The 27,356-nt window shown below is 33.5% G+C and overlaps 1 protein-coding gene across 1 annotated transcript in view; it reads right to left on the reverse strand.

Annotated features, from left to right (window-relative positions):
- Nucleotides 1-16: 16 nt before the first annotated feature.
- Nucleotides 17-27,356, reverse strand: part of LOC144965561 (geranylgeranyl transferase type-1 subunit beta-like) — a 27,913-nt gene continuing 573 nt past the window's right edge. The window contains exons 2-10 of the mRNA XM_078901040.1: nucleotides 21,645-21,805; nucleotides 20,706-20,830; nucleotides 15,762-15,829; nucleotides 14,693-14,844; nucleotides 13,750-13,882; nucleotides 10,832-10,877; nucleotides 9,488-9,672; nucleotides 9,131-9,239; nucleotides 17-3,860 (exon numbers count right to left, since the gene is read on the reverse strand). Coding sequence (XP_078757166.1) covers nucleotides 3,715-3,860; nucleotides 9,131-9,239; nucleotides 9,488-9,672; nucleotides 10,832-10,877; nucleotides 13,750-13,882; nucleotides 14,693-14,844; nucleotides 15,762-15,829; nucleotides 20,706-20,830; nucleotides 21,645-21,733 — 1,053 coding nt within the window. The 5' untranslated portion in view covers nucleotides 21,734-21,805 and the 3' untranslated portion in view covers nucleotides 17-3,714. The remainder of the gene's footprint in view (nucleotides 3,861-9,130; nucleotides 9,240-9,487; nucleotides 9,673-10,831; nucleotides 10,878-13,749; nucleotides 13,883-14,692; nucleotides 14,845-15,761; nucleotides 15,830-20,705; nucleotides 20,831-21,644; nucleotides 21,806-27,356) is intronic.

Consider the following 27,356-nt stretch of genomic DNA (forward strand, 5'->3'; position numbering starts at 1 on the left):
ACAAATCTTCAAATAGTAAACAAGAGCATAACATAACTGTTTAATACTTTTTCTTTTCAATTACCCTTTCACATAATTTGATCATTAAAATAAATATTTAGAAGTAATACAGTGATTGTGACAGTTTGAGGTCATATCAGTTCCTACGACTAGGAAAAAGGGTTATGATACAATCTGGAAGTTTTTTGCATCGCTCAAAAAGTTGCAAAATATCACTGATTTGCATTGCGGCCGCAAAATCTGCATTTTTGGGGTGCAAATTTTCGAGATTTTGCAAAGAAATAAACAAACAAAAAACAAACAATAATATTTTTTTTTAAAAGGCAAAAAAAAAAACAAACAAAAAAGACAATTTTTTTTTCTTTTAATTTGATAGCTCGAATGAAAGATAATTAATCAAGAGTAATTTCTTTTTACTATCCCATTTTCTTCCATTTTACTGGTGCTGATATGACCTACATTTGTTGCAAGTGCCGTGAAACCTTTAAAAACAAACAAATACCTTTCACTTTCATGAAATAATTGTGGGTTTTAAGGAAAATTAACCACAAATTTTTGCAAATTTTGTTGTTTTCGGCTTGCAAAATTTGGAATATTTTTTCTTACAAAAAACAGTCATGTCAGTACAATGGGTCAGAAAAAAAGTGTCAATGCAAAGATTCAGAGTTTATAAATATAAAGTAAAATATATGGTTCTTAGTCAAGGAAATAAAATAAACCCTGCAACATCATACATTCGAGTACAGTTTCCTCAAACACACGGTTTCCTACTACTACTATTTGAATGTCAAAATTTTTTCCTTATTATTCTTTGTACACGATTGCCCCAAAATACGTTTATCAAGAATTTGTATGTCCCAAAGAGTTAGAGGAAACCATGCTCGAGAGTATCAAAATAAAATCAATCAATTCAACAGCAATGGATATCAAGAAAAAGGATCAAATATCGATAGGTTCTTAAATACAAATAATTGATTTTCAATAAAATTAAATTGTCATCTCCCACAGGAACAAAATGTAATATTTGAGAACTCTCTCCTGCCGAAGATATCAAAGAGATAGAGAGAGCCTCAAAGCATTTCATATCAAAAGTACAGAAAGCCACAGGGAAGGATAAACCAGATTGGGTGGTAAAGATAAGAAATCTATTACCAGTGACAAAGATAAAAAAGAAATATTGGGTGCGAGAAAAAGAACTGGAAAAGTTAAGAAACATGTATCCAACAGACTAGAAATGATGCAAATGTGTAATTTTACCACAATCCAAATCATTTACTGAAATTTTTGATTCCATTTTTTAAGTTTAAGAAAATATGTTGAAAATTATGAATTTCACAACTGTTTAAATATACACATTGCATATTTGCCATATATCAAAATTTTGTGACATAATTCTCAAATTTTGATGTAATCTGTCGATCCCCCAGTTTGATTTATTTTATGACTATGCCCAGCCTAATTATTTTTTTTGGGATAAACCTAAAATGTTGATAAAATCTATTCAGTGAAATGTATGATTTTGTTTGACCATACACAACATCATTAAGTGGGTTTCTAGCCAAAGCAAAGAACAAGTCGCAAGTTTGGAAACTTTTGATATCGTGATTTTTAAAATGATTTTGGTATAATTGACATAGTCTCTGAACCATTAAATGATTTTACATCAAACTTGGCAAGTAATAATATTAACTTAAAAGTTTTTTTCTTGTTGCTTGTGAACTTTCAAATGTTTCTGATTTATACTTTGTATTGATATGGCGTTATACTGTTTTCCATTTTATTTTCTCCCACCCTATATAAATAGTTAAGCCTTGCAATAGCTAAGCAAAGTCCAATGTGCTATATATCAACTAAACAAAATAGATCTGGGAAAAGTTGATTAAATCATATTATGGGCAATCACATGACATTACAGCATAGCCCAAAGCCAATTACAAAAACAGCCAAGTTCAAGAGGTTTATTGGGATCATTTTTACCTACTCTTAATCAAGATTGCAATGGTTTCCCGTAGTAGACATCAGAATACAATTACATACATTTTAATATATTATTGTCACAGCTCTTTATTTAGTTATTTGTTTTGTTTGTTTGTTTTTAAGGATTTTACTGCGCTTGCAAGACATTTACGTCATATCAACGCCAGTAAAAAGGAAGAAAAGTAGATAGTAAAAATATTCTAGGTGTACAATTAATAGGACTTGAGGAAAAAGTATGACAAAGGGGAATGGTACAATTAGGGAACAGATGTAGATTCCAAGTGCACACTATCAGTGTACTTAGCTTGAGATCATCTAAAAGTCTCACCCTGGCAGCTGTACAAGATCCCTCTAAGATGAATACACTCAAATTTTTACCAAAAAAAAAACAGTACATAACAGAGAGATGATTAACAAGGAAAAAAAAATATCATCTCCCAAAACTCTAACTATACATTCAACTGTTTCCCTCCCAGCCAAGGACTCCGGCCAGGGTCAGGACAACACTTAATAATCTCAATCCAAAACAAAGATAGAAAGCAATTGGAAAACAGATACAGGGGGATAGAAGATACAGCAAGTTTTTTGTTTGTTGCTTTAGGTCTCTTCCAACACAATTGAGGTTATATGAGAGACCGCTGAAACAAAATTGAGGTTATATGAGAGACCGCTGAAACAAAAAAACAAGCAATCTAACAAAAATAGACAAATGTAAATCAAAATCATAACCTAAAGATATCATAAGCTAAATTATAAATAACCGAGAACAAACAGGCAGAAGATTTACAGAAAAAAAAATATCCCCTGTCAAAAATACAATCACAAACCAAAGAAGCAGGATAGGCTAGTAAAGAGAAGAAGAAACGACATCACTATCGGACCGTACACCCATGCGATACAGCAAGTACCTCCCTGCCCACTATGGGAGGTCGGGAACCCCACAAAGTATTTGATTATTTAGTATTTAGACATATTTTTTATTGACATGCATACAGATTAAAAATCAGATCCCTCATACAAAAACATTAAAAAAGATTTTGAAAATTACAGCTGTGCATCTGCTCAAAAGTAAAGCATGATAATGCATACTGATCCAATTAATCATTCATTAGATTGACAAAAGAGAAATTATTCTAAAATATGCATTTTTAACGAGAATTTTCCTTGGTTTTGTTCTGAAAAAATATATTGATAACAAATATTGTTGCTCATTGCAATAATCATTACATTGCTCAAAGAACGGCAGTTGATCCTAAGAGTAATTTTTGTGTCTGTGTGTCTAGTCTGATACTTTCAAAGTATCACTAAGAGGATCCCTAGCTAAAGAGATTAACGCATGAGGCTAAAATATAATAATAATAAACAAAATCCCACAACAGTGACAAAAGATTTCCTAGAAAAATAATTTCTCCTCACACAGAGAAATATACCTACTTTTGATTAATTCCCATTTGAAATGTCTCCTAATATAATAATAATTTTTTTAAAAAACAGAACCAAAATTAAATTTTAAAATCGTCCCATTCCTTAAATATCAAGGGCAGAAATGTTATCATCAAGAAGACCATTGGCCCTAAACAAAATCTATTTGGATAAAATATACTTTTCAGGGGACATTTTGGATAGATTTCCCCATAGCTGGACCAAATTTATAGAATATAATAATACCTCTACCGCTCTTTCCTAAAAAAACTAAACCAAAACAATAATTGATAAACATGTTAAAAATTACTATTATTAAAAGTCGTTTCTCCATATTCTATGGATGTCATTGAGGTGATCCATGGCCCTTTGAGACATGTTTAGAGCTGGTGCAATTGGGTTTAGTTCTGGCTCCCCTATCAATGAAAGACCGCAGAGACCTAAATATGTGTGCAAAGGATCTGAAAAGGAGAAAAAAAATGTATCCATTAAAACAATATTCAATGAAATAATGATAGAAAAAAACATCTAAAATAACAATAAAAATTAGTGACCATTAGAAATAAAAATATAGGACAGGTGTTGGAGTTTAAACATTGGAGATAAATTCGTCATTTGTGTAGTGTGGGATATTGTTGGGTAATGGCTTTGTATGACAATAATGATTGCTCTCTGTACTCCTGTAACAGAGATATTTTCTAATTGGTGAGTAAATCTTTCATAGCTGTCAGAATTTCTCAAGTTGTCGGTGAGGAAATTCCATCACTTTATTGTACTTGGGGAGAATGGACTGGATGTGTAGTACATTTACTAAGGATTAGGATAACTGATATTTTTTTTTATGGTCTTTAATTAGGATTAGGATTTGTCTATTATACCTTTAAAGATATTCAGTTTTTGTTTCCACCTTCTCTCTTTCAATGTTATCCAATTGCTCTAAGATTGTTGCATGTTTTCTATCATCAAAGTTGATACAAATTTGTCTGGGGGTCTCAGACACTGCAGCTGTATTCCAAATTTGGTCTTACCAGTGTGGTAATGATTGTTCTTTTACTGCCTTTGGACATGATGAAAGGTTATTGGAGAAAGTTCAGCTTGTTTGTTTTGAGGCAAAATTTGTCCACATTATAATATAATTAAATCATATTTGTTGAGAGCTCTTCCAAATCACGAGGAAGTGCTCAGAGCGCTTTACAGGGGCATCAACAATTCAATTTGGAAAATAACAAAGTCTTAAGATGCTTTTAAAACATATCTTCCGATGAAGAATGGTCTTCTTATTTCTTTTGGAAATTTATTCCGGAGGGTTGGGATGTTTCTAATAGAAAAGGATCGTCCTCCATACCTCTAAATGACACGTAAGAGTTCTTTTCTTGAGTGACAAGCAATTTTCCATCTGATGACGAGCGAAGAGATTGAGTTGGTGTATATAACTCCAATTTATCATAAAGATAAGTTGTTGATATGGGTTGAGACATTTAAAACACAATATCCAGACCTGCCTACCTGAAATTTCCAAAATTCGTAACAAGAGGGCCATAATTTTGTAATTTTCAGTAACATAGTGAAAAAAATTAGTAACACCCCGAAATGTACTAAAAACAGAACTTACAACAATGTCGGCTGTAGAAGCGTAGGTAGAATCAACAATGCACAAGTTGACAGTGGGGACAAGGAGGTGTTTAGAAGGGTTATTGTTTATATTGTTTATATAGGCTACTACACATATCAAATTAATATACTATTTACACTATGTACACAAATCCAGAAATCTATTGTCCCTCTATACTGCCCTTTTGCAAGGACCTAGTGTAGTAAATCGTACTTTGTTCAAATCACATTTTTTCATGAAATTATTATTTCGCAAATCACGGTAAATTCGTAACAAACTGATAAAAATTCGTAAATTCGTAACAGGGGCCGATTTTCATGGAAAATTCGTAACATTACGAATTTTTCGTAACAATAGGCAGGTCTGAATATCAGAACTTTTTACAATATATGCTCCTTAACAAAAGCCAATGAAGCTCTTTTAGCAGAGGTGAGATATGATGTTTCTTGCTGTGCTCAAGGACTAATCTTGCAGCATTGTTTTGAATTCTTTGCAGCCTGAGTATTCTCTCGCTGGTGAGGTTCAAAAAGAGAGAGTTACAATAGTCAAGTTTTGAAAGAACCAATGATGTAATCAAGGTTTTTGTCACATCTGTATTTATGTAGTTTCTAATTTTACCATTTGTTAAGTTGGAAAATTAGGCATTGAGAAAGATATTTTATGTGCCGGTCTAATGTCATATTCTCATCCATAAAGATAGAGATTTTTAACAGCAGGGTAAACTTTGCACAATCGAGCAAACATTATGTTACATTTGATATTTCCAAAAGAATTCGTAATAATGGGATGACCTAAAATGACAATTTTAATCTTTAAAATGATAGTTCCAATACATTCTACTGTCCTATGTAACCCCTAGGTACTCAGTTGTCTCCAACTTTTCATTGTGTATTTTGTAATCACTCAGATGTTGTATAATTTTGTTCCTTATTCATAAAACTAAACTTTTTTTTTTGATGGAATTACATTTTGCAGTCTTTCGCTATTAAGGTCTTGCTGGAGAATGTCTGTATCATTTCTGGTTTTCATTCTTCTGTAAAAGAGGCTGTCCTCTGTAAAAAAAGATGCAATGTTGTACCCTCAGACAGTGTTGGGGGATGTCACTTATATATACCAAGAACAAAAGTGGACCTAAAACTGTTCATTGTGACACACTCAATTTAACTGGGAATGTTGATTACAAAATTTGTTGTCTACCATCACTTTCTTGAGTGCAATCAGACGAGAAGGAAGCTTTCCAAGAGTGAAAGATAATGGAAAACCCATAATGCTTCAACTTCGCAAGAAGGCTCTTTTGATAGCTTTTTGTCAAAGGTCTTGCTAATGTTCAATATTGCTCCTGTCCATTATCATCAATGGTATTAGCAATGTCTAAACAGGTGGTGATGCGTTGTGATTTACACAATTTAAATTTTCAGAAGCCATGTTGAACATCAATAACAGGATGCCTATCCTCAATTTCAAATTTCAGGGACATTTTATGGATAAAACCTAAAATTTCAGTAACAATAGGACCAGGCATGCTTACCCTCAATTTCAAATTTCAGGGACATTTTACTGATAAAACCTAAAATTTCAAGAACATACTACTCGACCTTAGTGCTGCTTTTGATACAATAGACCATACTCTTTTAATGGACAGACACTATATGGATTTGGGGGTACTGCTCTTGACCGGTTTTCTTCTTACTTCTCTGACAGAAATCAATCAGTGTCTGTAAATCGACATGACATATCTTCTCCTTGTCCCCTATCTTTTGGTGTACCACAGAGTTCAGTTCTGGGACCCTCTTTATTCGCCCTCTATATCAGACCATCAGGTGACTTCATCTCCACATATTTTATTAAGTTCCATTTTTACGCAGACAACACCCAACTGCTGTTTCCCATTAATATCGACAATCATCTCAATGTTATAACGGATATAGAAATAGAAAATTGTTTCTCTGAGATTAGTGACTGGATGTGTTGCAATAAACTCAGGTTAAATGAAAACAAAACAGAGGTGTTGTAAATTACAAAACGGGCCAAGTGGACCTTGCCACGCTTAACCTGAATCTTTCTGATTGTGTAATTCCCATCACTAAGGAACCTGTGAGAAACTTAGGAGTTTTATTTGATAACAAATTAAACATGTCTGCCCATGTCACTAATATAACTAGATCCTGAAATCTTTATCTTAGATCAACTGGTGCTATTAGAAGGCTTTTTGATATTAATACTACTAAACTTCTTGTTGTCTCTTTGATTTTTAGCTGCCTGGATTATTGCAATAGCTTGCTCTATGGTTGTGATAAAAATGTCATTAATCGACTCTGAAAGATACAGAACAAAGTAGTTTGATCGGTAACGTTATCTAAAAAGCACGAGCATATTACTCGGGATGCTGTGTTTTTTACATATCTCCATCTTGCTTAACTATTCTTTCATGGATTTAATTTTTTTTTAATACTCCAATGTGTCAGCACAGTGCTTTCTTTTAAACATATTTTTGTAAAATGTAAAACTACAATAAGATCGAAGGTCTTGTGTGATAATTGACAATGAATGATGCGCAGCGACTCAGAGGTGAAGTGAAATGAAAAGGCGTGTCAATGCTAAGCTGTTTACTACATACCCCTCTTTTGTTGAATTGCCATTAGGTACAAAAGCCTAACTACATACAAACCCCCCCCCCCCCCCCCCCCACACACACACACACAATTAAAACAATGGTAAGTTGTCTACACCCACCCCACTTAGTGTCGTGTTGAAAATCCAAAGCATCAACACACGAACGAGACCAACTCGCTTGCGTGATTCTACACCCCCACCTCCCCCTCATTCCTCCATTTTTGCCTGCCAGTCACCCTTTGTCTTCCTTTTCCAGTCTGTGCGATTGTGGTGATGGCCAAGCCCAAGTGCAGTGATTGAAGACCCCATCCCACCCCTTACCCTCATCTTATACTTAGGCTCTTTGCCGAATTTTTGAAGAAAAATAGAAAGAGAAAAAGGGGAGGTGCTCTCAAGTTGTTTCGGTTTAAAGAAAGTCCTGCTTAGAAGTATTTCGGTTCATAGTGAGAATTATTACAAAGATATTGAAGAAACTCATACAATTTATTAAATTCTTTGCGGTTTAAGGTATTTTTCGGTTTAGCTTCTTTCGGTTTAAAGTAATTTTACTGTATATGCATAATTTATTGAGAAATGTTGCCTTGAAAAAAAAAATCTAAGAGGGCATCTGTTTATAGGCATTTCCATGACAATTGTGCCTACCCTAGATTTCAAATTTCAGGGACATTTTAGAATAAAACCTCAAATTTCAGATGAAGATAGGTGGGAATTGAAAATCATGGTTTCAGAGGGAAAAGTGGATCCACCAAACTGAAGACTCAAAGTGCCTAAGGGGCACATATAGTATGTAACATTTATTCACAACAACAACCACTCTTTTCACTGCTATCTAATAAATCGTATAAAATCAACAACAACAACAATGAAAAAAAAAGAAGAAGAGAAAAGAAAAACGAAAATGAAATGTGGGGATTGATGGTTTGTTGCTGGTGTAGTAGTGATAGTAATTATAATGATGTGGTGGTGGTTGTGGTAGTGGTAGTAGTCATGATGATGATGATGATGAAAAGGTTAATGATAATTGTAATGATAATAACAGCAACAATTGCTAAAACTATTCACAAGACAAAAATAATAAATATATTTAATTATTATATATAGTGCGACATTTAGGATCATTCACTATTCTGCCAATGTTTATTTTTTACGTGTTGTTGTTTGATTGTTTTCTGTCCATCATGTTGTAGATTAAATTTGAAACATGTTTTGACAAGTTTATGGTCACTTGATAGGAGCATGCCACCATATAATCTTGCATATGTAATGGCCTTTTTATGCTGCTGTTGACAAAGTTTATCGTCTAATTTGTTGTATATTGTCTTTACTGTGCCACTGGTTTGATCTTAAAACTATCCATGTTGTCCAGTGATGTGACGGATGGCAAAATGTTCTGTTTGTGACAAGCAGGTTTTTGTCCTCTCAAAATTCTACTTGTCTCTCTCCCTTCTCATTTCTCCCAGTCATCCAGCCATTTACATTTAAAATTGAATGAAAAGCTAATCTTACCTGGAGAGGTGTCTGGGTATTTCCCAAATCCCCCTGTAAGTGACGACTGAGCACTAAGTATGAAAGACCTGTTGGCTGTTACATCAGCTAAATCTAAAACACCTAACATCTGGGAAAAGAAAAGGTAAAATTGGTGTCACAGAATATTTTTATCTGTATTATGTGTGTTCAGAATCAAAAAGGAGAAGAAAACAGCATAATTTGGTGAGAATAATTAATTACAAAACAAAAGAGTTATTTCATTGAATCCATCATGTATCATTTTTACTGTTTCACGCCTATGCTTTGATTTTCATAGCTAACTTGACTGACTATAAATCACTATGATTTAAAAGAAAATACATTATATGATCTTACCTGCAAGGTAGCCCCAACCCAAAATGAGTAACAAGTATCTGCAGGTTTGTTTGGGCGACCAGTAAAGCCTGAACTCTGTCTCCGCATCAACCATCTTATCAAAGCAGATATTTGTTGTGGGGTGAGGACAGTATAAAGCCTGTCCATCAAATTAAGGGAAGCCACGGCACAAAATGTTGATCCTCCTAAAACGTCAGAAAGTATTCAACTTCTTAGACAAAGAAATAAAGTTTGATGTGATAGTATGTTTGATTTATTTATAGTCAGATTGAGGGAGGGTTGGGAGTTGCTATAGATCAATGCTAGAGCAAACAAAATCACAGGAATAAGGACAGGTATCGACCCCGGGAGCAAGCAATCCATGTCCAACCATCAGTAATTGGTTAGCTAGCTAGAACTGTTAAATCTGTCTGAAAATACTTTGTGATGGACTACGGTCCTATCAAAAGGGTAGCAAACATCTGCTACTGCCCATTTAATGAAATATAAACCTGGATAAATATGGCTCCTAGGGTCTTATAGTTATTTAAATTATAGATTGAGGACCTACGAATTAGTGGCTAGTTTGATTTTCAAGCAATCATCCATCAGAGATTGGGTGGCTGGGTCTATTTGATCTCGTAGAAAACACTTTTCAAGATGAGTCTTCTTCAAAGATCAGCAAGCAGAAGTGGCCTATCACCTCAATCCGGTAAAATATTAGGATGAACCAGCAGCCAAAAAGAGCATTTTAAATTTAAATTATCAGATCTTTCCTCTGCTAAAGCACTTTTATTCATTTTGATCAAGAAGAATAAAAATTCATATTATTTGGATATATTTAGCTATAGATTCATATTTGCAGCATCTAGTTCACACAGACATAATACCAGTATAAGGTGGTGGGTGGATCATTAATGGTTATGTCAATAAACCTTATCAGGTCACACATTTATACATCGAAAGTTCTAAAGTCAAAGCTATAAGTGGCAGGTGACAAAACTGCTTGAAAATGTTTTCATGAAACACATTGCACCTTGTTTTAAGTTAATAGGCTTACATAAAGTGTAAAATGATGATGAAAAGAGAAGAGAAAAAAAAGTGACAATAATCTGATAACTGTCAGACATTTTATAGGTCTGTAATAAGATCATTATCTGTTTAGTGTCATTCAGTGTCTTCTATCTGTGAATATGGAAGAAAACAAAGCATTAAACATCTATAATATAAAGTGATTATCAATCTCAAACTTCCCCATATAAAAAGACAAAAGAGAAATCCCTCTGAGAGGAAAAAAGAAAAGAAAAGAGAAAAGAAATGTTTGAACTTAAAAAATAATAGATAATATGATGTGTAGATTCTTACCATGAGCTTCATTAAATGGTCTTTGCCCAAAACCACCTTCAAAGGACTGAAAAAAAATCAATAAAAGATGTCCATCAGCATGTAAAGAGAATTAAATAGCACTCAATTCTCATTTAATAAATGGTTGCAAAAAAACTAATCATGACATACATCCTTCGTAATCATTTTCTAGGTTTATTTCTTTCCTCGTGCCAGCTTATCAAAAGCACATTAATTCAACACATTTAAAATAGTCAATGATCTCTTGCTCAAATAGGTATTTAAAAGTGTACCCCGGAAATGAGAAGAAAAATAGATAGAATTAAAATGTTCCACAAGATCTACTACAAAAAGTCGTGCCTTAAACTTCCAAATGACATCAAAGATATTGGCACCTGTATTCGTTTTTTCCCTTCCACTGCCCGACTGTGGAATTACCTCCCAGATAATGTGGCTGAAAATGGTTACCACATGCCTTCATGCGGTTGCTAGAGCTCACATCGTGACTTTTTAATCTCTGTATCTTTTTTTAGTATTATGTGCAGTGTTTTTTGTTTTTGTTTTTTTTTTAAGGGTTTTACGGCGCTTGCAACAAATTAAGGTCATATCAGCACCAGTAAAAAAGAAAGAAAATGGGAAAGTAAAAAGTTATAGAATTACAATAAAGCATCCGAGAAAAGGGAAGAAAAAGGGGAATTGGTTAAAAAAAAGAAACCGGTGTAGATTCCAAAAGCACACTATAAAAGTACTTAGTTTGAGATCAGTAAAAGTCTCATCCAGACACAAGCACAGGTCCCAACTAAGAGGAATACACTCAAATGTTTACCAATCATATAATATAATGTGTAAACTAAACATAATACAATGCATAACAACAGAGAGATGATTTACAAGGAAAAAAATATCATCTCCCAAAACTATAACTATACATTCGACTGTTTCCCTCTCAGCCAAGGACTCTGACCAAGGTCAGGACAAAACCAAACAATCTCATTCCAAGAATAAGACAGAAAGCAATTGGAAAACAGATAAGAGGGGATAAAAGACACAGCAAGTACCTCCCTGCCCGCTATGGGAGGTAGGAAGTGCAGTGTTTTAACAAGTTTACAATGTAATACCCTACAAACTGTGGAGTTATCCTCGACAATATTAGAGGTTTCCACAAGAAGAAGAAAAAGAAATGTATTAACTCCTTACTTCTCAATCCACGAATATTCTGAATATGCATTTACTTTTAACTTTGGAGGCATAATTCACCATGGATAACCACTCTCATAGTTTCATAGCTTTTATATACAATCAACATTCTTTACTATTATTTAAAGCAAAATTGAGAGAACAAAGCGTTTGACGCCATCAGTAGTTTGCTTTGAATGTTGAATGTTGAATGTGAAATGTTGCTTTTGTGAGTTTTTTTCTTGCGAACATTGATGGCAACATGCCTGGTCAGATCACCAATCCCTTCTCGAAAGAGTTATTTTTAGATCGGAAAATGGCTTATGATTTCAATCAAAATTGAGTCTGAATAGAATGACAAAATGATGATGATAATGATGAAGACATATTACGTCTTGTTCAATTTAGCTCAAGGATACCTAAAAAATTCATGCAAAAATGGATAGGTAGAATGGCTGTCAATGTTAGAAAAGAAATTGAAGATGTTCATGGTGAACATCAATCTGTCAATGAAAAAAACCACATTGAAAAAGAAAATTCCTTTATTATTTTTTTATTATTAACATTGAGGAGTAACTCTTTGGGATATTCAGATTTTTTCCCCTGTCTTTTCTTCTTTCTATAGTGAAAGTATTGTAAACTTTTAAAATTAATATGCAGTGTTCAAAAATAGTAAATGAGCGTAATTTAATTGGGTTTTTAAAATTCAATGCTAGATATCTTGAATTATATGGAAAAGCAACTTTTTGTATTATATACTAATATTTCAGAACTTGTGTCTATTTTAGCCTTTCTGCCTAACTTTATCAAATGTAAACTAACAAAAAAAAATATCTTTAGCTTTTTCAAACAGCTCATCTCATGTCACAACTAGGAAAAAAATCTATGAACAACAGCATGTTTTGTCCAATTACCTACCTGTAACTTTCTATCTTTTAAAAATACTAATGTTAAAAATCCAATAATGGACAGACAGGGAATGAATTAATGTAGTCCTCTCATCAGAAACAGTGTATTTACCAATTAATTGCAACTTCGGTTAATCGCAACATTTTCATTGATCCCAGGTTATCAGGAGTGGAATGTACTTGGCAGTTTGCTGATTCATGCTTTATTGGTTATAAAAAAAACATTTCTTAAAATAGTCCTTCAGAGCCATTAGGCTTATGGAGCCGGAGTTTATCCCGGTTTCTATAGCATGAAACGGACAATAGAAATTGCTTGCTATCCTTTGGATAGGACATTAGTCTATTGCAAAGTACTTTCCACCAAATCTAACAAGACTCAGCCACCCATTCACTGCTGAGTAGACAGAAAAAAATCTTGACTGCACCCGTGACCGATCTTGGTCCCTTTGCGTTAGAAGCAAGTGCTCTACCAACTGAGCTATCGGGATCCCCACTGGTTATATAACATTGCATTAAAACGAATCAACAGTTTTTATAAAATTTCTTTCAGTCAGTTGTTTATTACTATGATCTATTATTCCAAAGAGTCTGATCAATCAGAAAAACAAATCATCACAGAAAATGAAAAAAATTGACCCCCACTTATCTCACCTCATTGTATCCAAGACTTTAAATTTTGATATGAATTGTTACTACATAATGAGTTACTATATTTGCTACTCTTTAAAAATTTGAAACAAAATTGAGTTTCGTCATTTTACATCATAATAGATAGCACTGTACAACTTATAGACTTATCCCTTTATCAACCAAGGACTTAAATAAGAAGATCATTTTCTGAAAATTGAAACTAACCAGACTTTCCACAATGTATGAAGTAGTTTTCTCCATGTCCATGCCACTCCAGTCATCCAAAATGTAACAAACACAACAAGCACAATACACAAAGCGCATATCATATTCTGTTCCTTCTAACACTGAAACAAAGCTGGAAAATCAAGAAACATGTCATACAACTGTATATCTGTTTATAAAAGAGAAGTTAATCGATATCTTCACTGCTAACCTTGCAACTCATTTGAGAGTGGCAATTTCATTTCATCATATTCCCTTTTTTCATTTAGTTTTTATTTCCTTTGTGATCTTGTGGTATAACACTCACTTTCAGATCTGCAGGCCCCTGGTTCAAGTCCCACTTTGGGCAGCACAAAGATGAGTCCTTGGAACATACTCATGTTCTCTCACCCTATTGAGTTGTAAAATGGGTACCTGGCCAGGAGCAGCGTTGTCTGTGTCAAAAAAAAATTATAATAGTGTTGCTGTTGGCTTGGGGATTTGAGTATATTTAGAGGATATTGCCCTTAATCAAAACTCAATTTTTTTTAGTTTTGTTTTGTTTATTATTTTTTTTCCTTTGTAAAATAAATATCACCACCAATGTTTATTATTTACTTTTTCATGAATTTTTTTCATTTCCATTTTTTAAAAAAAATCATTAAAGATGAGGGTTGTTGCTGAGAGAGGATTCAATTTCAACTGTATTTGCTGGACTGGAAATGCCATCTTTATTGTTTTAATGCCATCCGGTTAATAGTTGTGTCACATGAATGCTTGCACCCCAAAGGAAGAATGGTTATTATATAAAAACATTTTTTACAAAACGGTTAATGTTGGGTTGATCTGTAGAAGGTTCATTACTCAAACTCAGATAAAAAGAGAGAAAAAAAAGTGCTATAGAATAATAATCAGTCATTGCAGTTATTGCCCTGAAATAGAAAGTAAAAAATTCAAATCAAACCTTCCATCTTCATTTTGCAGACTTCTGATTCCAGCTAAAACAGCTCTCTTGTTGACTTTTGACAAGTCATCCCCCAGAATAATCATGGATACAAGAGCCGTGTAGGTCATTGCTATATTGCTACTGTCACTTGTAATTTGTTGATGTATTGCCTGAATTAAAAAGTATTTTTAACCGATGATGTGGAGAGAAAGTAAAAACTTGAGATATCTGTTTATAACAGAACAATTAATGGATATCTTAACCACTGATGTTCAATTCATTTGAGAGAGAAGAAGATCCCTTGAAATGAAACTGAAAAAGCAGAAATCTTTCTTGTGAGAAAAGGGAAATTGAGTTTAGGAAAGCAACACAAGATAAAAGGCAAGCAGCAAAAATGAGCAAATAAAAGGAAGTATTCATTCACATGGATATTTATGTTGGAAATGTAAATCATCTAAAATAACCTAATTGAGTTTTAAAACTACTCGGATTTTTAACCCCACCCCCCGAATTTCAAAAGACTAGATCGTTGCCCCTGAACATTGTTACATAATGGTCATAACTGAAAAATGAATACATTTTACAAAAATGAGGCTCCCAATAAGATCTGTGTGTATTTGAAATAATCACTAAAAATCTCAAGGCGATTGTAGAAATGGTAAAAAGATACTTTAATCACAAAACTATAGTTCTGACAAAACCGCATTTAAAGCTTTGCAAAATTATTAGACCATACTACCTAAAGAGATCAACAATGATATTGGTATAATTTTGGTCCACTCACAAATTATGTAATTCTGAGCGCTAAAAATATAGAAATAACTTTTAAAAATCCTATTCATATGAGGATAAATGATCACAGTGCGTTGTATTGCAAACAACGTACTTTTGTTAAATTATCCAAAATTTGTCATTTTGAGTGACGCTCTCCACCCACCCCTAAAATATATACAAAATAGTAAAACTGGCGGCAAAAGCTTTAAGTCATGAATTCTCTGATACTTTTGTACCAAAACATATTAAAAGATTAGACTAAGAAGTTCATAATACAAATATTATCTTTAAGTTAATTATACTCATTACCTACCTCATGGGCATCATAGCTATTCCCTAAGACAGAGCAACCTCGGAACCCACATTGCTGAAGATTTGAGTCTAAAGTTGAGAGATAAAAAAGATAATCACATATAGATCATTCCTATTTCTAATTTTTTTTTTAACATAAGTATAGTTTTACGAAGTTACAAATTTTGTGTATACAATGCCCCTAGAAATCCAAATCATTTGTAAAATAGAGAGGAATGACATAAAAATGCACAAACATAAAAAACGACAAAATAAATTTTTAAAAACAAACAAACAAACAAATAAACAAAATTGAAAACGAGAATATATCTATTTTTTTTTTCAAGCAGATTTAAGTTCAGTGGTCATTTCATGGCATACCTACAAAGTTGTCATTGATGATGACGACGACGACGATGATTATGATTATGATGATGATTTTATTCCAGAGCATTAATGATGAATAATCTAAATACTAAAAATTTATGATAATGATGTGGTGGTTGCAGTAGTAGTAGAGGTGGTAGGGATGATGATGGTGTGGTTACAGTTGTAGTGGCAGTGGTTGTAGTAGTGCTGGTGTTATGGATGATGATGTGGTAGTAGTTATAGCAATGGTGATGGTTGAGATGATGATGTGGTGATTGTAGCAGTTGTAGTAGTAATAGTAGTAGTAGTAGTAGTAGTAGTAGTAGTAGTAGTAGTAGTAGTAGTAATAGTAGTAGTAGTAGTAGTAGTAGTAGTAGTAGTAGTAGTAGTAGTAGTAGTAATAGTAGTAGTAGTAGTAGTAGTAGTAGTAGTAGTAGTAGTAGTAGTAGTAGTAGTAGTAGTAGTAGTAGTAGTAATAGTAGTAGTAGAAGTAGTAGTAGTAGTAGTAGTAGTAGTAGTAGTAGTAGTAGTAGTAGTAGTAGTAGTAGTAGTAGTAGTAGTAGTAGTAGTAGTAGTAGTAGTAGTAGTCGTAGTAGTAGTAGTACAGTCCACCCCGTATAACCGCAACTTGGTTAATCGCAACTTTCAGTTAATCGCAACATTTCCCAAGAAACGGAATTAATTCTATATAAAAGTCACTGGTTAATTCCAATAAGCTTCGGTTAATCGCAACAAAGTTTTGACCTCAAAAAGTGACAATTCTTTTAAACATCAAACAAAATCTCATGATTAAATTTTATCATCGGTGAAATCATGACAAGTTGAAGAATCGAGAGTGGGCGGGGCTTAATGCTACAGAAGTGTGTCACCATCCTATGAGAGACAATGGAGGGCGGGGCTTTGTAGTATGGGTTTGTGAGGTCACTGAATTAAATAGAGGTCGAGGGGGCTTGACAAGAGTCAGTTCATGACAGTTGTAAAGAGAGACTGAGTGATATCCTTTGTTTGGGATTGACAACTGTGTATTGTGACGAGTGGGTTTGGTGAGAGCTTATTGTCTCTCATCATGACTAATCTCTTTGACAAATGTTGACGGGCGGTTTAAATAACCTAAATAGTGTTGAAAGCGCTGTTAAACACCTAACCCCCCCCCCCCCCCCCTCCCAAAAAAAAACAAAAAAAAACAACAAATGTTGAGAATAAAAAATTGAAAGTGATTCCTATCTGAAGAAGATGTCGGCTTGCATCAAAGTTGTTTTTGTTTGCCAAAATCTATACAGGCCTGTTATATGATTATTGTTTCAATCAAATTGTTGTATGTGTGGACTAGGAATAATGTTTGCAAAAACTGGTTTGAGTTTACCTTATATGTGTACAATGTTGCCAATGTGAACTGGAAACTCAACTTCGGTTAATCGCAACAGTTTTGCTGATCCCAAGGTGTTGCGATTATCCGAAGTGGACTGTAGTAGTAGTAGTAGTAGTAGTAGTAGTAGTAGTAGTAGTAGTGGTAGTGGTGGTGGTGGTGGAGGTGGGGATGAAGATATGGTGGTGTTTGTAGTAGTAGTTGTGGTAGGAGTGATGGTGTGGTGGTTGTTGTAGTAGTGGTGATTGTGGTAGGGACGATGATGTGGTGGTGGAAGTAGAAGTGGTGGTGGTGGTGGTAGGGGTGATGATGTGGTAGTGGTTGTAGTAGTTGTGGTGGTGATAGGAATGATAATGCGGTAGTAGTTGTAGCAATGGTGGTGGTAGGATGATGATATGGAGCGCTTCAATGATTACTTCATTAATAAAATAGCTACCATTCGATCCAACATGGACAATACAGTCAACACTGCTGAAACTGAAGATAACATACAATTTATATCATGCTCTTTGTCCAAATATTACTCTGTTTCAATAGAACAGGTTAGTGAATTTATTACGAAAAACCCAAATAGACAATACAAACTTGTACCAATGGGGCTTTTAAATGAATGTGTAAAGAAAGTCGCACCTGCTATCACTTCGATTGCAAATAGGTCTATTGAGAATGCAGACATTCCAACCTGCTTCAAAAAATCTCTAATTAGCCCACTCTTGAAAAGAATCAAATAAAAAAATATAGGCTAGACTCGAACCTTCATTTCATTTCAAAATTAATTGAAAGACTCATAGTCAAACGTCTCAACAAATACATAAATTCATACAATCTCCATACTCTTTTTCAATCTGCCCATAAGAAATCACACAGCACAGAAACAGCACTTTTACGTGTCCACACTGATATTGTCGAACTACTTGACAAAAACGATAATGCAATACAACTGCTGCTGTACTTAAGTGCCGCGTTTGACACTGTGGATCACATGATACTTCAAGACCATATGCAGAGGCTTTTTGGAATCAGAGACAAAGCTCTAGAATGGTTTTCATGCTATCTACGAGATAGGTCACAGTGTGTTCTCATTAACGACTCCCTTTCACCACCAACAAAGCTGCAACGGCATTTCACAGGGTTCAGTGCTTGGGTCTTTTATTTTCATGATGTACACAAAACCTATAAGCAACATCATCGCAACCATCTGTCTCTATGCCGATGATACCCAGTTGTACTCTCCCATCTCATCCAAAAACATTGAAGAAATAAGAGAGCAACTCGCAGGATGTCTATTAAAGTTAAAACATGGATGACAAAAATCAAGCTTAAATTCAACGAGGACAAAACTGAGTTGATTATATTCAAAAAGACAAGAAAGGAATTACTCATAGACCAACTGTCCTTCTGTGAAACTGTAATAAAAAATTCCAATGTCCTTCAAAACCTTGGTTTCTATTTTGACACCAACCTAGACATGCAAGCACACATAACAAAATGCTGTCAGGCTGTTCATATCGTCCTCCAAATGATATGTAGAATACAAAATCTTTTTGATGATGGAACAAGTAATACACTTATCCATGCCCTTGGATTATTGTAACTCTCTGCTGTACAGCCTATCAAAAACAATGCTGAACAGACTACAGTTGATGCAAAACAAAGCTGCTTGCATAGTTACAAGGACAAAGCCCTGGGACCGTATAACAACAGTCACTACACTGGCCTCCAATAGAGATACAAATAATATACAAAATTGCATGTTTTGCTTGCTTACAATTGCCTACACCATACATTACCTGAATACCTCGAATGCCTTTTGAGGGAATATAAACCAACTTGATCTTTTCGATCCACCAGCTCTTCACTAATGGGGAAATACATTCCAAGAACATAATTTGCTGAGCTTGGTTTTTCATTTTCAACTCCAATCGTATGGAATTCTGTACCACCAAAAGCCTGACAATGTGAAAGATGCCAGTCTTCAAAAGGCATCTAAAAACCAATCTTTTTCATTCTGCTCATCGCGATTCTATGTCAAGTTTGAACAAGATATAAGTGTGAGTGTTGTGGTGATTCCGTAGTCGAATGAATGAACTTGTGTGATATCAATAAACCATTGTAAAGCACTATATGTATATGTGGATACCGGCACTATATCAAATAATAATAATAATAATAATAATGATAATAATAATAACAACAACAACAACAACAACAACAACAACAACAACAACAACAACAACAACAACAGCAGCAGCAGCAACAACAACAACAACAACAACAACAACAACAACAACAACAACAACAACAACAACAACAACAACAACAACAACAACAACAACAACAACAACAACAACAACAACAACAACAACAACAACAACAACAACAACAACAACAACAACAATAATAATAATAATAATAATAATAATAATAATAATAATAATAATAATAATAATAATAATAATAATAATAATAATAATAATGATATACCTAAAAAGTGGTGGGAATCATTTCTAATACTATATTCTAGATTACTTCCGGGTATTGAATAAAACTAAACCTGATGAAACTCTGTCAAACGATGTTGTTGCTATGATTTTTTTAAACGTTACGACAAAATTTATAGAGGAAAAGTGATAATGGCATTTGATTATCTCAATTCCTTGTGGAATGACCTTTTAGAGGACGATAATGATGAAAATGTTGATTATGATGATGAGTCAGACATTGGTATTGCAAAAAACGTCTTTAATTTTAACCCACTTATCCCTATTATTTCAAAACTCACTCTATGGTAAAAATACAAGGTCCATTTTTTCAAAGTTCATTTTTATCAAATTTTTTTACACACAAAATAAATCAGAACACCATTATGCTATATATCAAAATAAAGGCAAATATTTCTGCTCTTTTAATATCACTTTGATATTCATGTCTTATGGATAGTAAGCTCAAAATTATTTTTTTTTTTTAATAAGTAGGTAGCATTTTCCTCAAAGCTACTTCCCTTGATAGGGGTATGTGTCCTCATTTTGGCTTAGGTTGAAGGGAGTTGTTAAACTCATTTTGGCTTAGGCTGTAATGCGTTAATCAAACCTAATTCTTGCTTCTTCCTCTTCATTGCAAATCATAATATAGAAGAGAAAAAATAACTGGATTACAAATAAATTATAAACAGATTTTCAAAATTTATCATTTTTAATTAGAATAAATAATATTGACAATTAAAAAGATTACCATCTGCCTTGGGATGAATTTGCATGCTATAGAGCCAATCTATTATCTTTGTTTTTTCGCTCTGTAACTCCTCTAAAGCATTCAAAACATCCAGTCCTGATATACCGAAGAAGGCTATTGATACCCTGAGGAAAAAGACTTAAAATTTTTATGATGCAACAGTCCTCTTTTGCTAACTTCAATTAAAACACTTTGTTTATATAACATATCATAACTATCCGTGATATAGTGACAAGTAAAAAGGCCCCCTGTATGAGAGAGAGAGAGAGAGAGAGAGAGAGAGAGAGAGAGAGAGAGAGAGAGAGAGAGAGAGAGAGAGAGAGAGAGAGAGAAAGAGAGAGAGAGAGAGAGAAAAAAAGAGAGAGAGAGAGAGAGAAGAGAGAGAGAGAGAGAGAGAGAGAGAGAGAGAGAGAGAGAGAGAGAGAGAGAGAGAGAGAGAGAGAGAGAGAGAGAGAGAGAGAGAGAGAGAGAGAGAGAGAGAGAGAGAGAGAGAGAGACCAATGATTGGGTAACTGGGACTTTAGAAATGGAAAGTACATTGCAATAACATATCTATATACCAGTAAATGGTCGCTTAACCCTTTCCAAGCATAATATACGATTCGTAATGATGCAATCATTTTCTCAATTTTCTTTTGTACATCATAAATTTTTTTAATGCTTTGTTATAGCTATAAATACTTGACACTGTGTTTTAGAGTTCAATTAGCTGAACAATATTATGAATAGAGTGTACCTACTTGTTGCTTTTCTGTTTGAGAAAGTAAATCTATTTTTGTGTTGGATGGGTGTGAAGTTTCGGGGACAATTATGAAAATGGCTGGAAAGGAGAGAGCTAACATTTATATATATAAAAAACTGCCATCCAAGTTACTTATAGAAACCTCTTCGTAACACTAGACCCGTCTCAATAAGTTAGCTTAATATTAATAATTTTACCTCTGAGTGTCCAGCCGTTGAACTGGAAGTACTTGTAGTACTCTTTTGAAGTAGGCTACATGTTTCTTTTTGAAAATGTCGTTGCTCATACTGTTTGATGACACAATATCTTTTGTTCTGCTTTGACCTTGGCCCTGGCGGATAAAAATTTGTCCCAGTTGCTGAAAAGGAAGTATGAGGGACATATTTACGTCAATGTTGTGAACTTAACTTACTCAACCCTAACACCGACTATATCTGTCGTTTACCCGGGTTACATTTACCCCATTCCTATTTATTACATTTCTCTGAGACAAATTATAGGCTTAGTATCAAAGTTAATGTTTTTAGTTTTTGCATGTTAATTATAGTTGAATAAAACTATATATAAAAGAGAGAGAGAGAGAGAGAGAGAGAGAGAGAGAGAGAGAGAGAGAGAGAGAGAGAGAGAGAGAGAGAGAATTAGTAGGAGTGAAGTATCTGTTCAATGTTATAGTTATCATATAACGTTATAACAAGTGTAACTAAATGACAAATTGCCATATTTATGGACAATAAAGATCTATTATTATTATTATCATTATTATTATTATTATTATTATTATTATTATTATTATTATATATGTACATGCTCATTTTTTAATACATTTTGTCCAATTTCGAAAAGTAGAAAAAATCTCTAGGATTGAGTGAGTTAAATATAGTGAATAGCGAACACAAACACATCTCAATATGTGTTAACAACTTGGACATATCTATAACGTTTTATAATTTTTTTTATTTGTCGATGTGATGATGAATATTTTCTCACAACAATAACAACGATCAATGACAATGAATATCACTATCAGATGTTAAAATCTTTAAGATTCAACCCGACAACGACAATTCATGGGCAGGGTAGTCAAGACTGGACTCAGTAAGTAAAATCCAATCACGCTGAAAGGAAATGACCAGCCTGTCAGTACTGCTAGTTGTTTTCAGCTTAGATATCGATCAACAATTTGCCGATAAAAATTTTTCAAATATTGTAGAAGTACTTTGATGACAATTGCTGTAAACATTAAAAAATATTATGAATAATTTATATCTCCATTATTTATGGGCTGATTTGTTATTCTTGGTATCAATTTTATTGTAATGAAGAAATAGGAATTTCAGAGTTCTTTTTTCTGATGCGAAATCATTATTTGTATTATTCAGTACCGAGAAAAATGTTTGGTAAATAAAAACATTACCCTCTTTGATCCACCACCACTGTCTATTCTTCTTCTTCTTCTTCTTCTTCTTCTTCTTATTATTATTATTAATATTATTATTATTATTATTATTAAAAACAAACACCCTAGCACCTTTACTATGACTTATAACTAACCCTAATAGAAAAAAATCCTCTGACCTCGAGCTAACCCTAATAGAAAAAAAAACAAAACAAACAAGGACTGCTGTCCACTACCTTTCAATGTCAATACTTAAAAAAACAAATTGGCGGCGGAGAACTAAAACAAAGGTCATATTAAGAAACGAAGTGGCAATTCGTACTCGAGTCTGAATAGTCTCCCGTGGCTATTTGGACTCAAATTCCAATGTGTGTGCACAGTGAAACACAGTGCGGCAGTGAGCAGAGGACGAAACTGATAAAGAAACAAAAGAAGAGTTCAGAATAAATTCTGTTTTGCTCATATTCATATCAGACTGACTCAGCTCATAACCCCTGCTTCGAACTGAAAAAGGATTCTTGCCTGTCTAACACTATCAGAATATATGTTATTTAAAAAAAAAAAAAATTGTCCTGATTTTGTTTGGACATGCGTTGTGTTGTTTACAAAGCTTTTCCTTTGGACCACAGTTACTTTAACTGACTTTTGTTACTTTTGAAGAGTTTCAACTCTTTTCTTTTAATTTCTAACTGGACTTCTAACTGATCCGTGAATTTGTCTTTCTTGTCAAATAAAGCGGGTTTAGACTACCTGTTGATAGTTACTATTATAATTGTTATTTTGATTTGCATCAATTCTATATGTAATTATCAATATTTAAAATTTTAAATAAATTTTTAAAAAACAAAACTATACTCCCACTCAGACTGAGTCCAAATAATCTGTTGATTGCACATACGCACTGGAATTTGAGTCCGAATAGCCACGGGAGAAATGCTAAACTTTCACTGACTAATCTATCGAGGTTTTTTAAAATGCTACACTAGACTCTATAAATTGACTAATTGAATAAATCAATGCCTGACAAAGATTCATGGGGAACATACTAGATGAACTAATTGAATGAGATGCGAGACCGAGGAGCTTTCAGAAGGTTTGAAGACATTTTCAATTGAAGAATAACCTCATTCATTAATAAAATATCGGGTCAGCAAGAGATGCTTTGAATTTTGAATAGGACTTATACCGACGTGCATTATTTGCAGGTCTGATACCTGAACATCCTCATGGGTCTAGTTTAACATTGTTGTAATGGACAACATTTTTGCGTCATTTTTTGAGATTTCCATTACAACAATGATCAATGAATGTCAATGAACCCCATTATCATTAAGCCATAAGTACAATAATTTAAAATTAATTAATAAAGCAAAACTAAACGCTGTGATTATTCCCAGTCAGGGTCTGCCAATAACGAAAATTTCTTATTCCTAGACACTTTTTTAAAACTCCGCTCTTTTAAACAATTACCACATTCAAGAATATGGAATGTTTTGAAATGCACATAGAAATAAGTAAAGTTAATAAAATATATCAATAAAAATATAAAATTAACCAACAATAAATCAAACGATGGATAATATGTTACTACATATACACAATATGCGTCGACTTTCATGTGGGTGTCATGGCCGATTGGTTAAGTCGTCTACTTTGGGAGGCTTTTCAGAATCGACATTGTAGGTTTGAATCCTGGTTCCGCCACTTAAAAATAAAAAAAAATTCCATCTTCCACAGAGCGTTGCAAATGATGAATATCCCATCCACCCATTTCTCTCACTCTTTTAGTTCCTTTCTAGCAAATTGTCATATTCGTCCCCACTCCGATCTCAAATAGTATATTCTAAAAAGAATAAATAATTAAAAAGCAAACAAACAGAAATATTCAGAGTGACCAAACAGCAATAAATTTTTTTTTTTAAATAAAAACAATTTTAAGAAATTCATGCTCAGAAACGGAACAAGGCCAAAAAACAAATTTTTAAAAGGAGAAAAGAATAGACTCGCTCAAAAACAAAATCAAAAAAAAAAAAGGGGGAGCGACTGGATTTGAATCTGTGCAACTAAAAGGTTCAAAATGAAAGGTGGTCTAACACCTGTCTGGGAATAACCAATTTTCGTTATTGTCAGACCCTGTCTGGGAATAATGACAGTCAAAAGTAAAAGTTAGATAATTCTAATTGAATAATAATTGGATTATAGTTATCCAGACCTGCAAATGAGTGCATTTCGACTTATATCTGGTGGAAAACACAATAATGACAGGAAATGCATTTTCTGCATGGGCAACACAATAGATCAAAACCTAATTGAGATTTGGTGACTATAGTTGCTGTTTTTGGAGCTGTGGTAGCAAAATGGTGTCGAAATTTTGCTCTTTTATACTTTTTAAAGGGTTTTTTACCCGCGAAAGTGGCGTTTTTGAAGACGCGAAACTTTTACTTTCGTTTTTAGAATGGATCAACAAAAGTTAGATGGATTAACTACCATTTGTATGATTCAAAAATTTTAAAAATCCATCTTTGTTTATAAGTCATTTCCTATATGTTTTTTACCCGCGAAAGTGGCGTTTTTGAAGACACGAAAGTTTTACTTTCGTTTTTAGAATGGATCAATGAGGTAAGTGAATAAACAGTTTTCATTTAAAGTTAACTTTATGTTTTGTTTTTAACAAAAGTTACATGGATTAACTACAATTTGTATGATTAAAAATTTTTTTAAATCCATCTTTGTTTATAAGTCATTTCCTGTATGTATATGATGTAATCGCGTTATTTCCGTGTCTCCGATGTGACAAAGGAAACTTAATTCTATATATCAGGCAAGCTTTGAAATTTTTAACTATGAATTTGTTCAAGTGACTAAAATTAGGTCTAGGAAACGGGTAAAATTAACAAAAAATAAAAAATTAACATTTTTTGTTGTTTTCAGAGTGAATAATGGGGTATGGGAGGTTTCGTTCTTCGATTTTCTGCCCATGCACCAAATTTCAATATCCTTTTTTATTATTAATTATGAAAAAAAGTGTTTGAAAATTGATTGGAGACATTAACCTTGCTCTGGTTTTGTGTTTTTAAACTTTGATTTTTGACTTGAAATTTTGGAAAAAAAGTTTTTCTGAGCAAAATAAAGTTTGGTGTCACCTGCGTGGGCACCATCTGCAGGGGCACCAGGAATTCTGAAATGTGTGAACTTGGACATTGTTGATGAATATACAGTTCATAAAAGTAAAATTTGGTAACATATGCTGAATATTTCAATGTAACTACAAATCTGTGTGTTTGGTGTTAGAAATAAAACAAGATAAAACAAAAATATTTTTTTGTTATTTGTCTCATGTAATTATCCCCCTTGTCGTATAATAAAGTTAGTTTCAATAAAATTTGAGGAGAGGAGAGCAAGGAGGAAAGAGAGGCAGCAGATCCAAACACCAAACACACAGTCAAACTACGTGTGCAACAACTGCAATAGAGACTGCCATGCAAGGATTGGTCTGCTGAGTCACACCTGTCGCTGCTCTCAACAAGACTGATGAGGAGACTCGAGACCAAAGCCATACAGGGCGCAAACCATCGTCTCTTGAGATGGAAGGATGCCTACTAAGTACAAATCTGAACATTTCTAGCTGTTTAAGAACACAAATTGCTAATCAATTGAATTTTGTAAACAATTTATATGAAATATATTGATTCGCTCTTCCCTCACAATTTTTGTGTCACTACAACATTCACTCTGCTTTCCGGGAGGATGCAGCGTTGGGATCTGGCCATCTGATCTAAAAGCATTTTATCCAGTATGAAAATTTTGATTAGCTACAATTCAAGATACACAGGCTTGAGAGATATTACTCCGCAACTGTGAGTTTGCTAACCGATAGGGATAAAATCCGTAATAAATAGCACCTAAGTACTGAATTACATGTTGAAAGCAAACAATGCTGAACAACTTGCCAAAAAGTTCCAGAAAAAAAATTTGTCATGAGATTTTAGACTTATTTATATATACATCTTTTTATCAGATTCATATGCTAAATTATTTCATTCATATATCCTTACACTTGAACCTCTGTGATGTAGCAAACAACAGTTTATAAGTGTGAGTAGTTGCTCTTAAGGACACTTTTCTTTTATGCGCAATTATATTATAAGCTTTATTTTCTCAACATAGTAATCAAATATATTTAAAGCAGTGGAAATAAAATATTCTTAAACTTAAAGCAGTGCTCTTGTCATCAAATATGTCTTTATATATTGCTTTTATACCAGGTACTGGAGGAGAGGGAGTTTCTCCATGCAGTTCTCCCGAGGAATAGCGGGATAATTTATCTATGCGTATGTGCAGAGCAGAGTGTGTGATTGGTAAAAGAGGACCCTCCAGAATCTATTCCTGGGTTGATATCACCCGTTTTGACAATACAATTGAAAACAAGGACCCATTTTTTTTTTTCAAAGTTGAAATGAAAGTTTAAAATATTACAAAAAATATTTTTTTCGTTATTTGTCTCATGTAATTA

The sequence above is a fragment of the Berghia stephanieae genome, chromosome 2 (assembly GCF_034508935.2).
Source record: "Berghia stephanieae isolate SIO BIC M18660-M18661 chromosome 2, UCSD_Bste_1.3, whole genome shotgun sequence".
Taxonomy (NCBI): domain Eukaryota; kingdom Metazoa; phylum Mollusca; class Gastropoda; order Nudibranchia; family Aeolidiidae; genus Berghia; species Berghia stephanieae.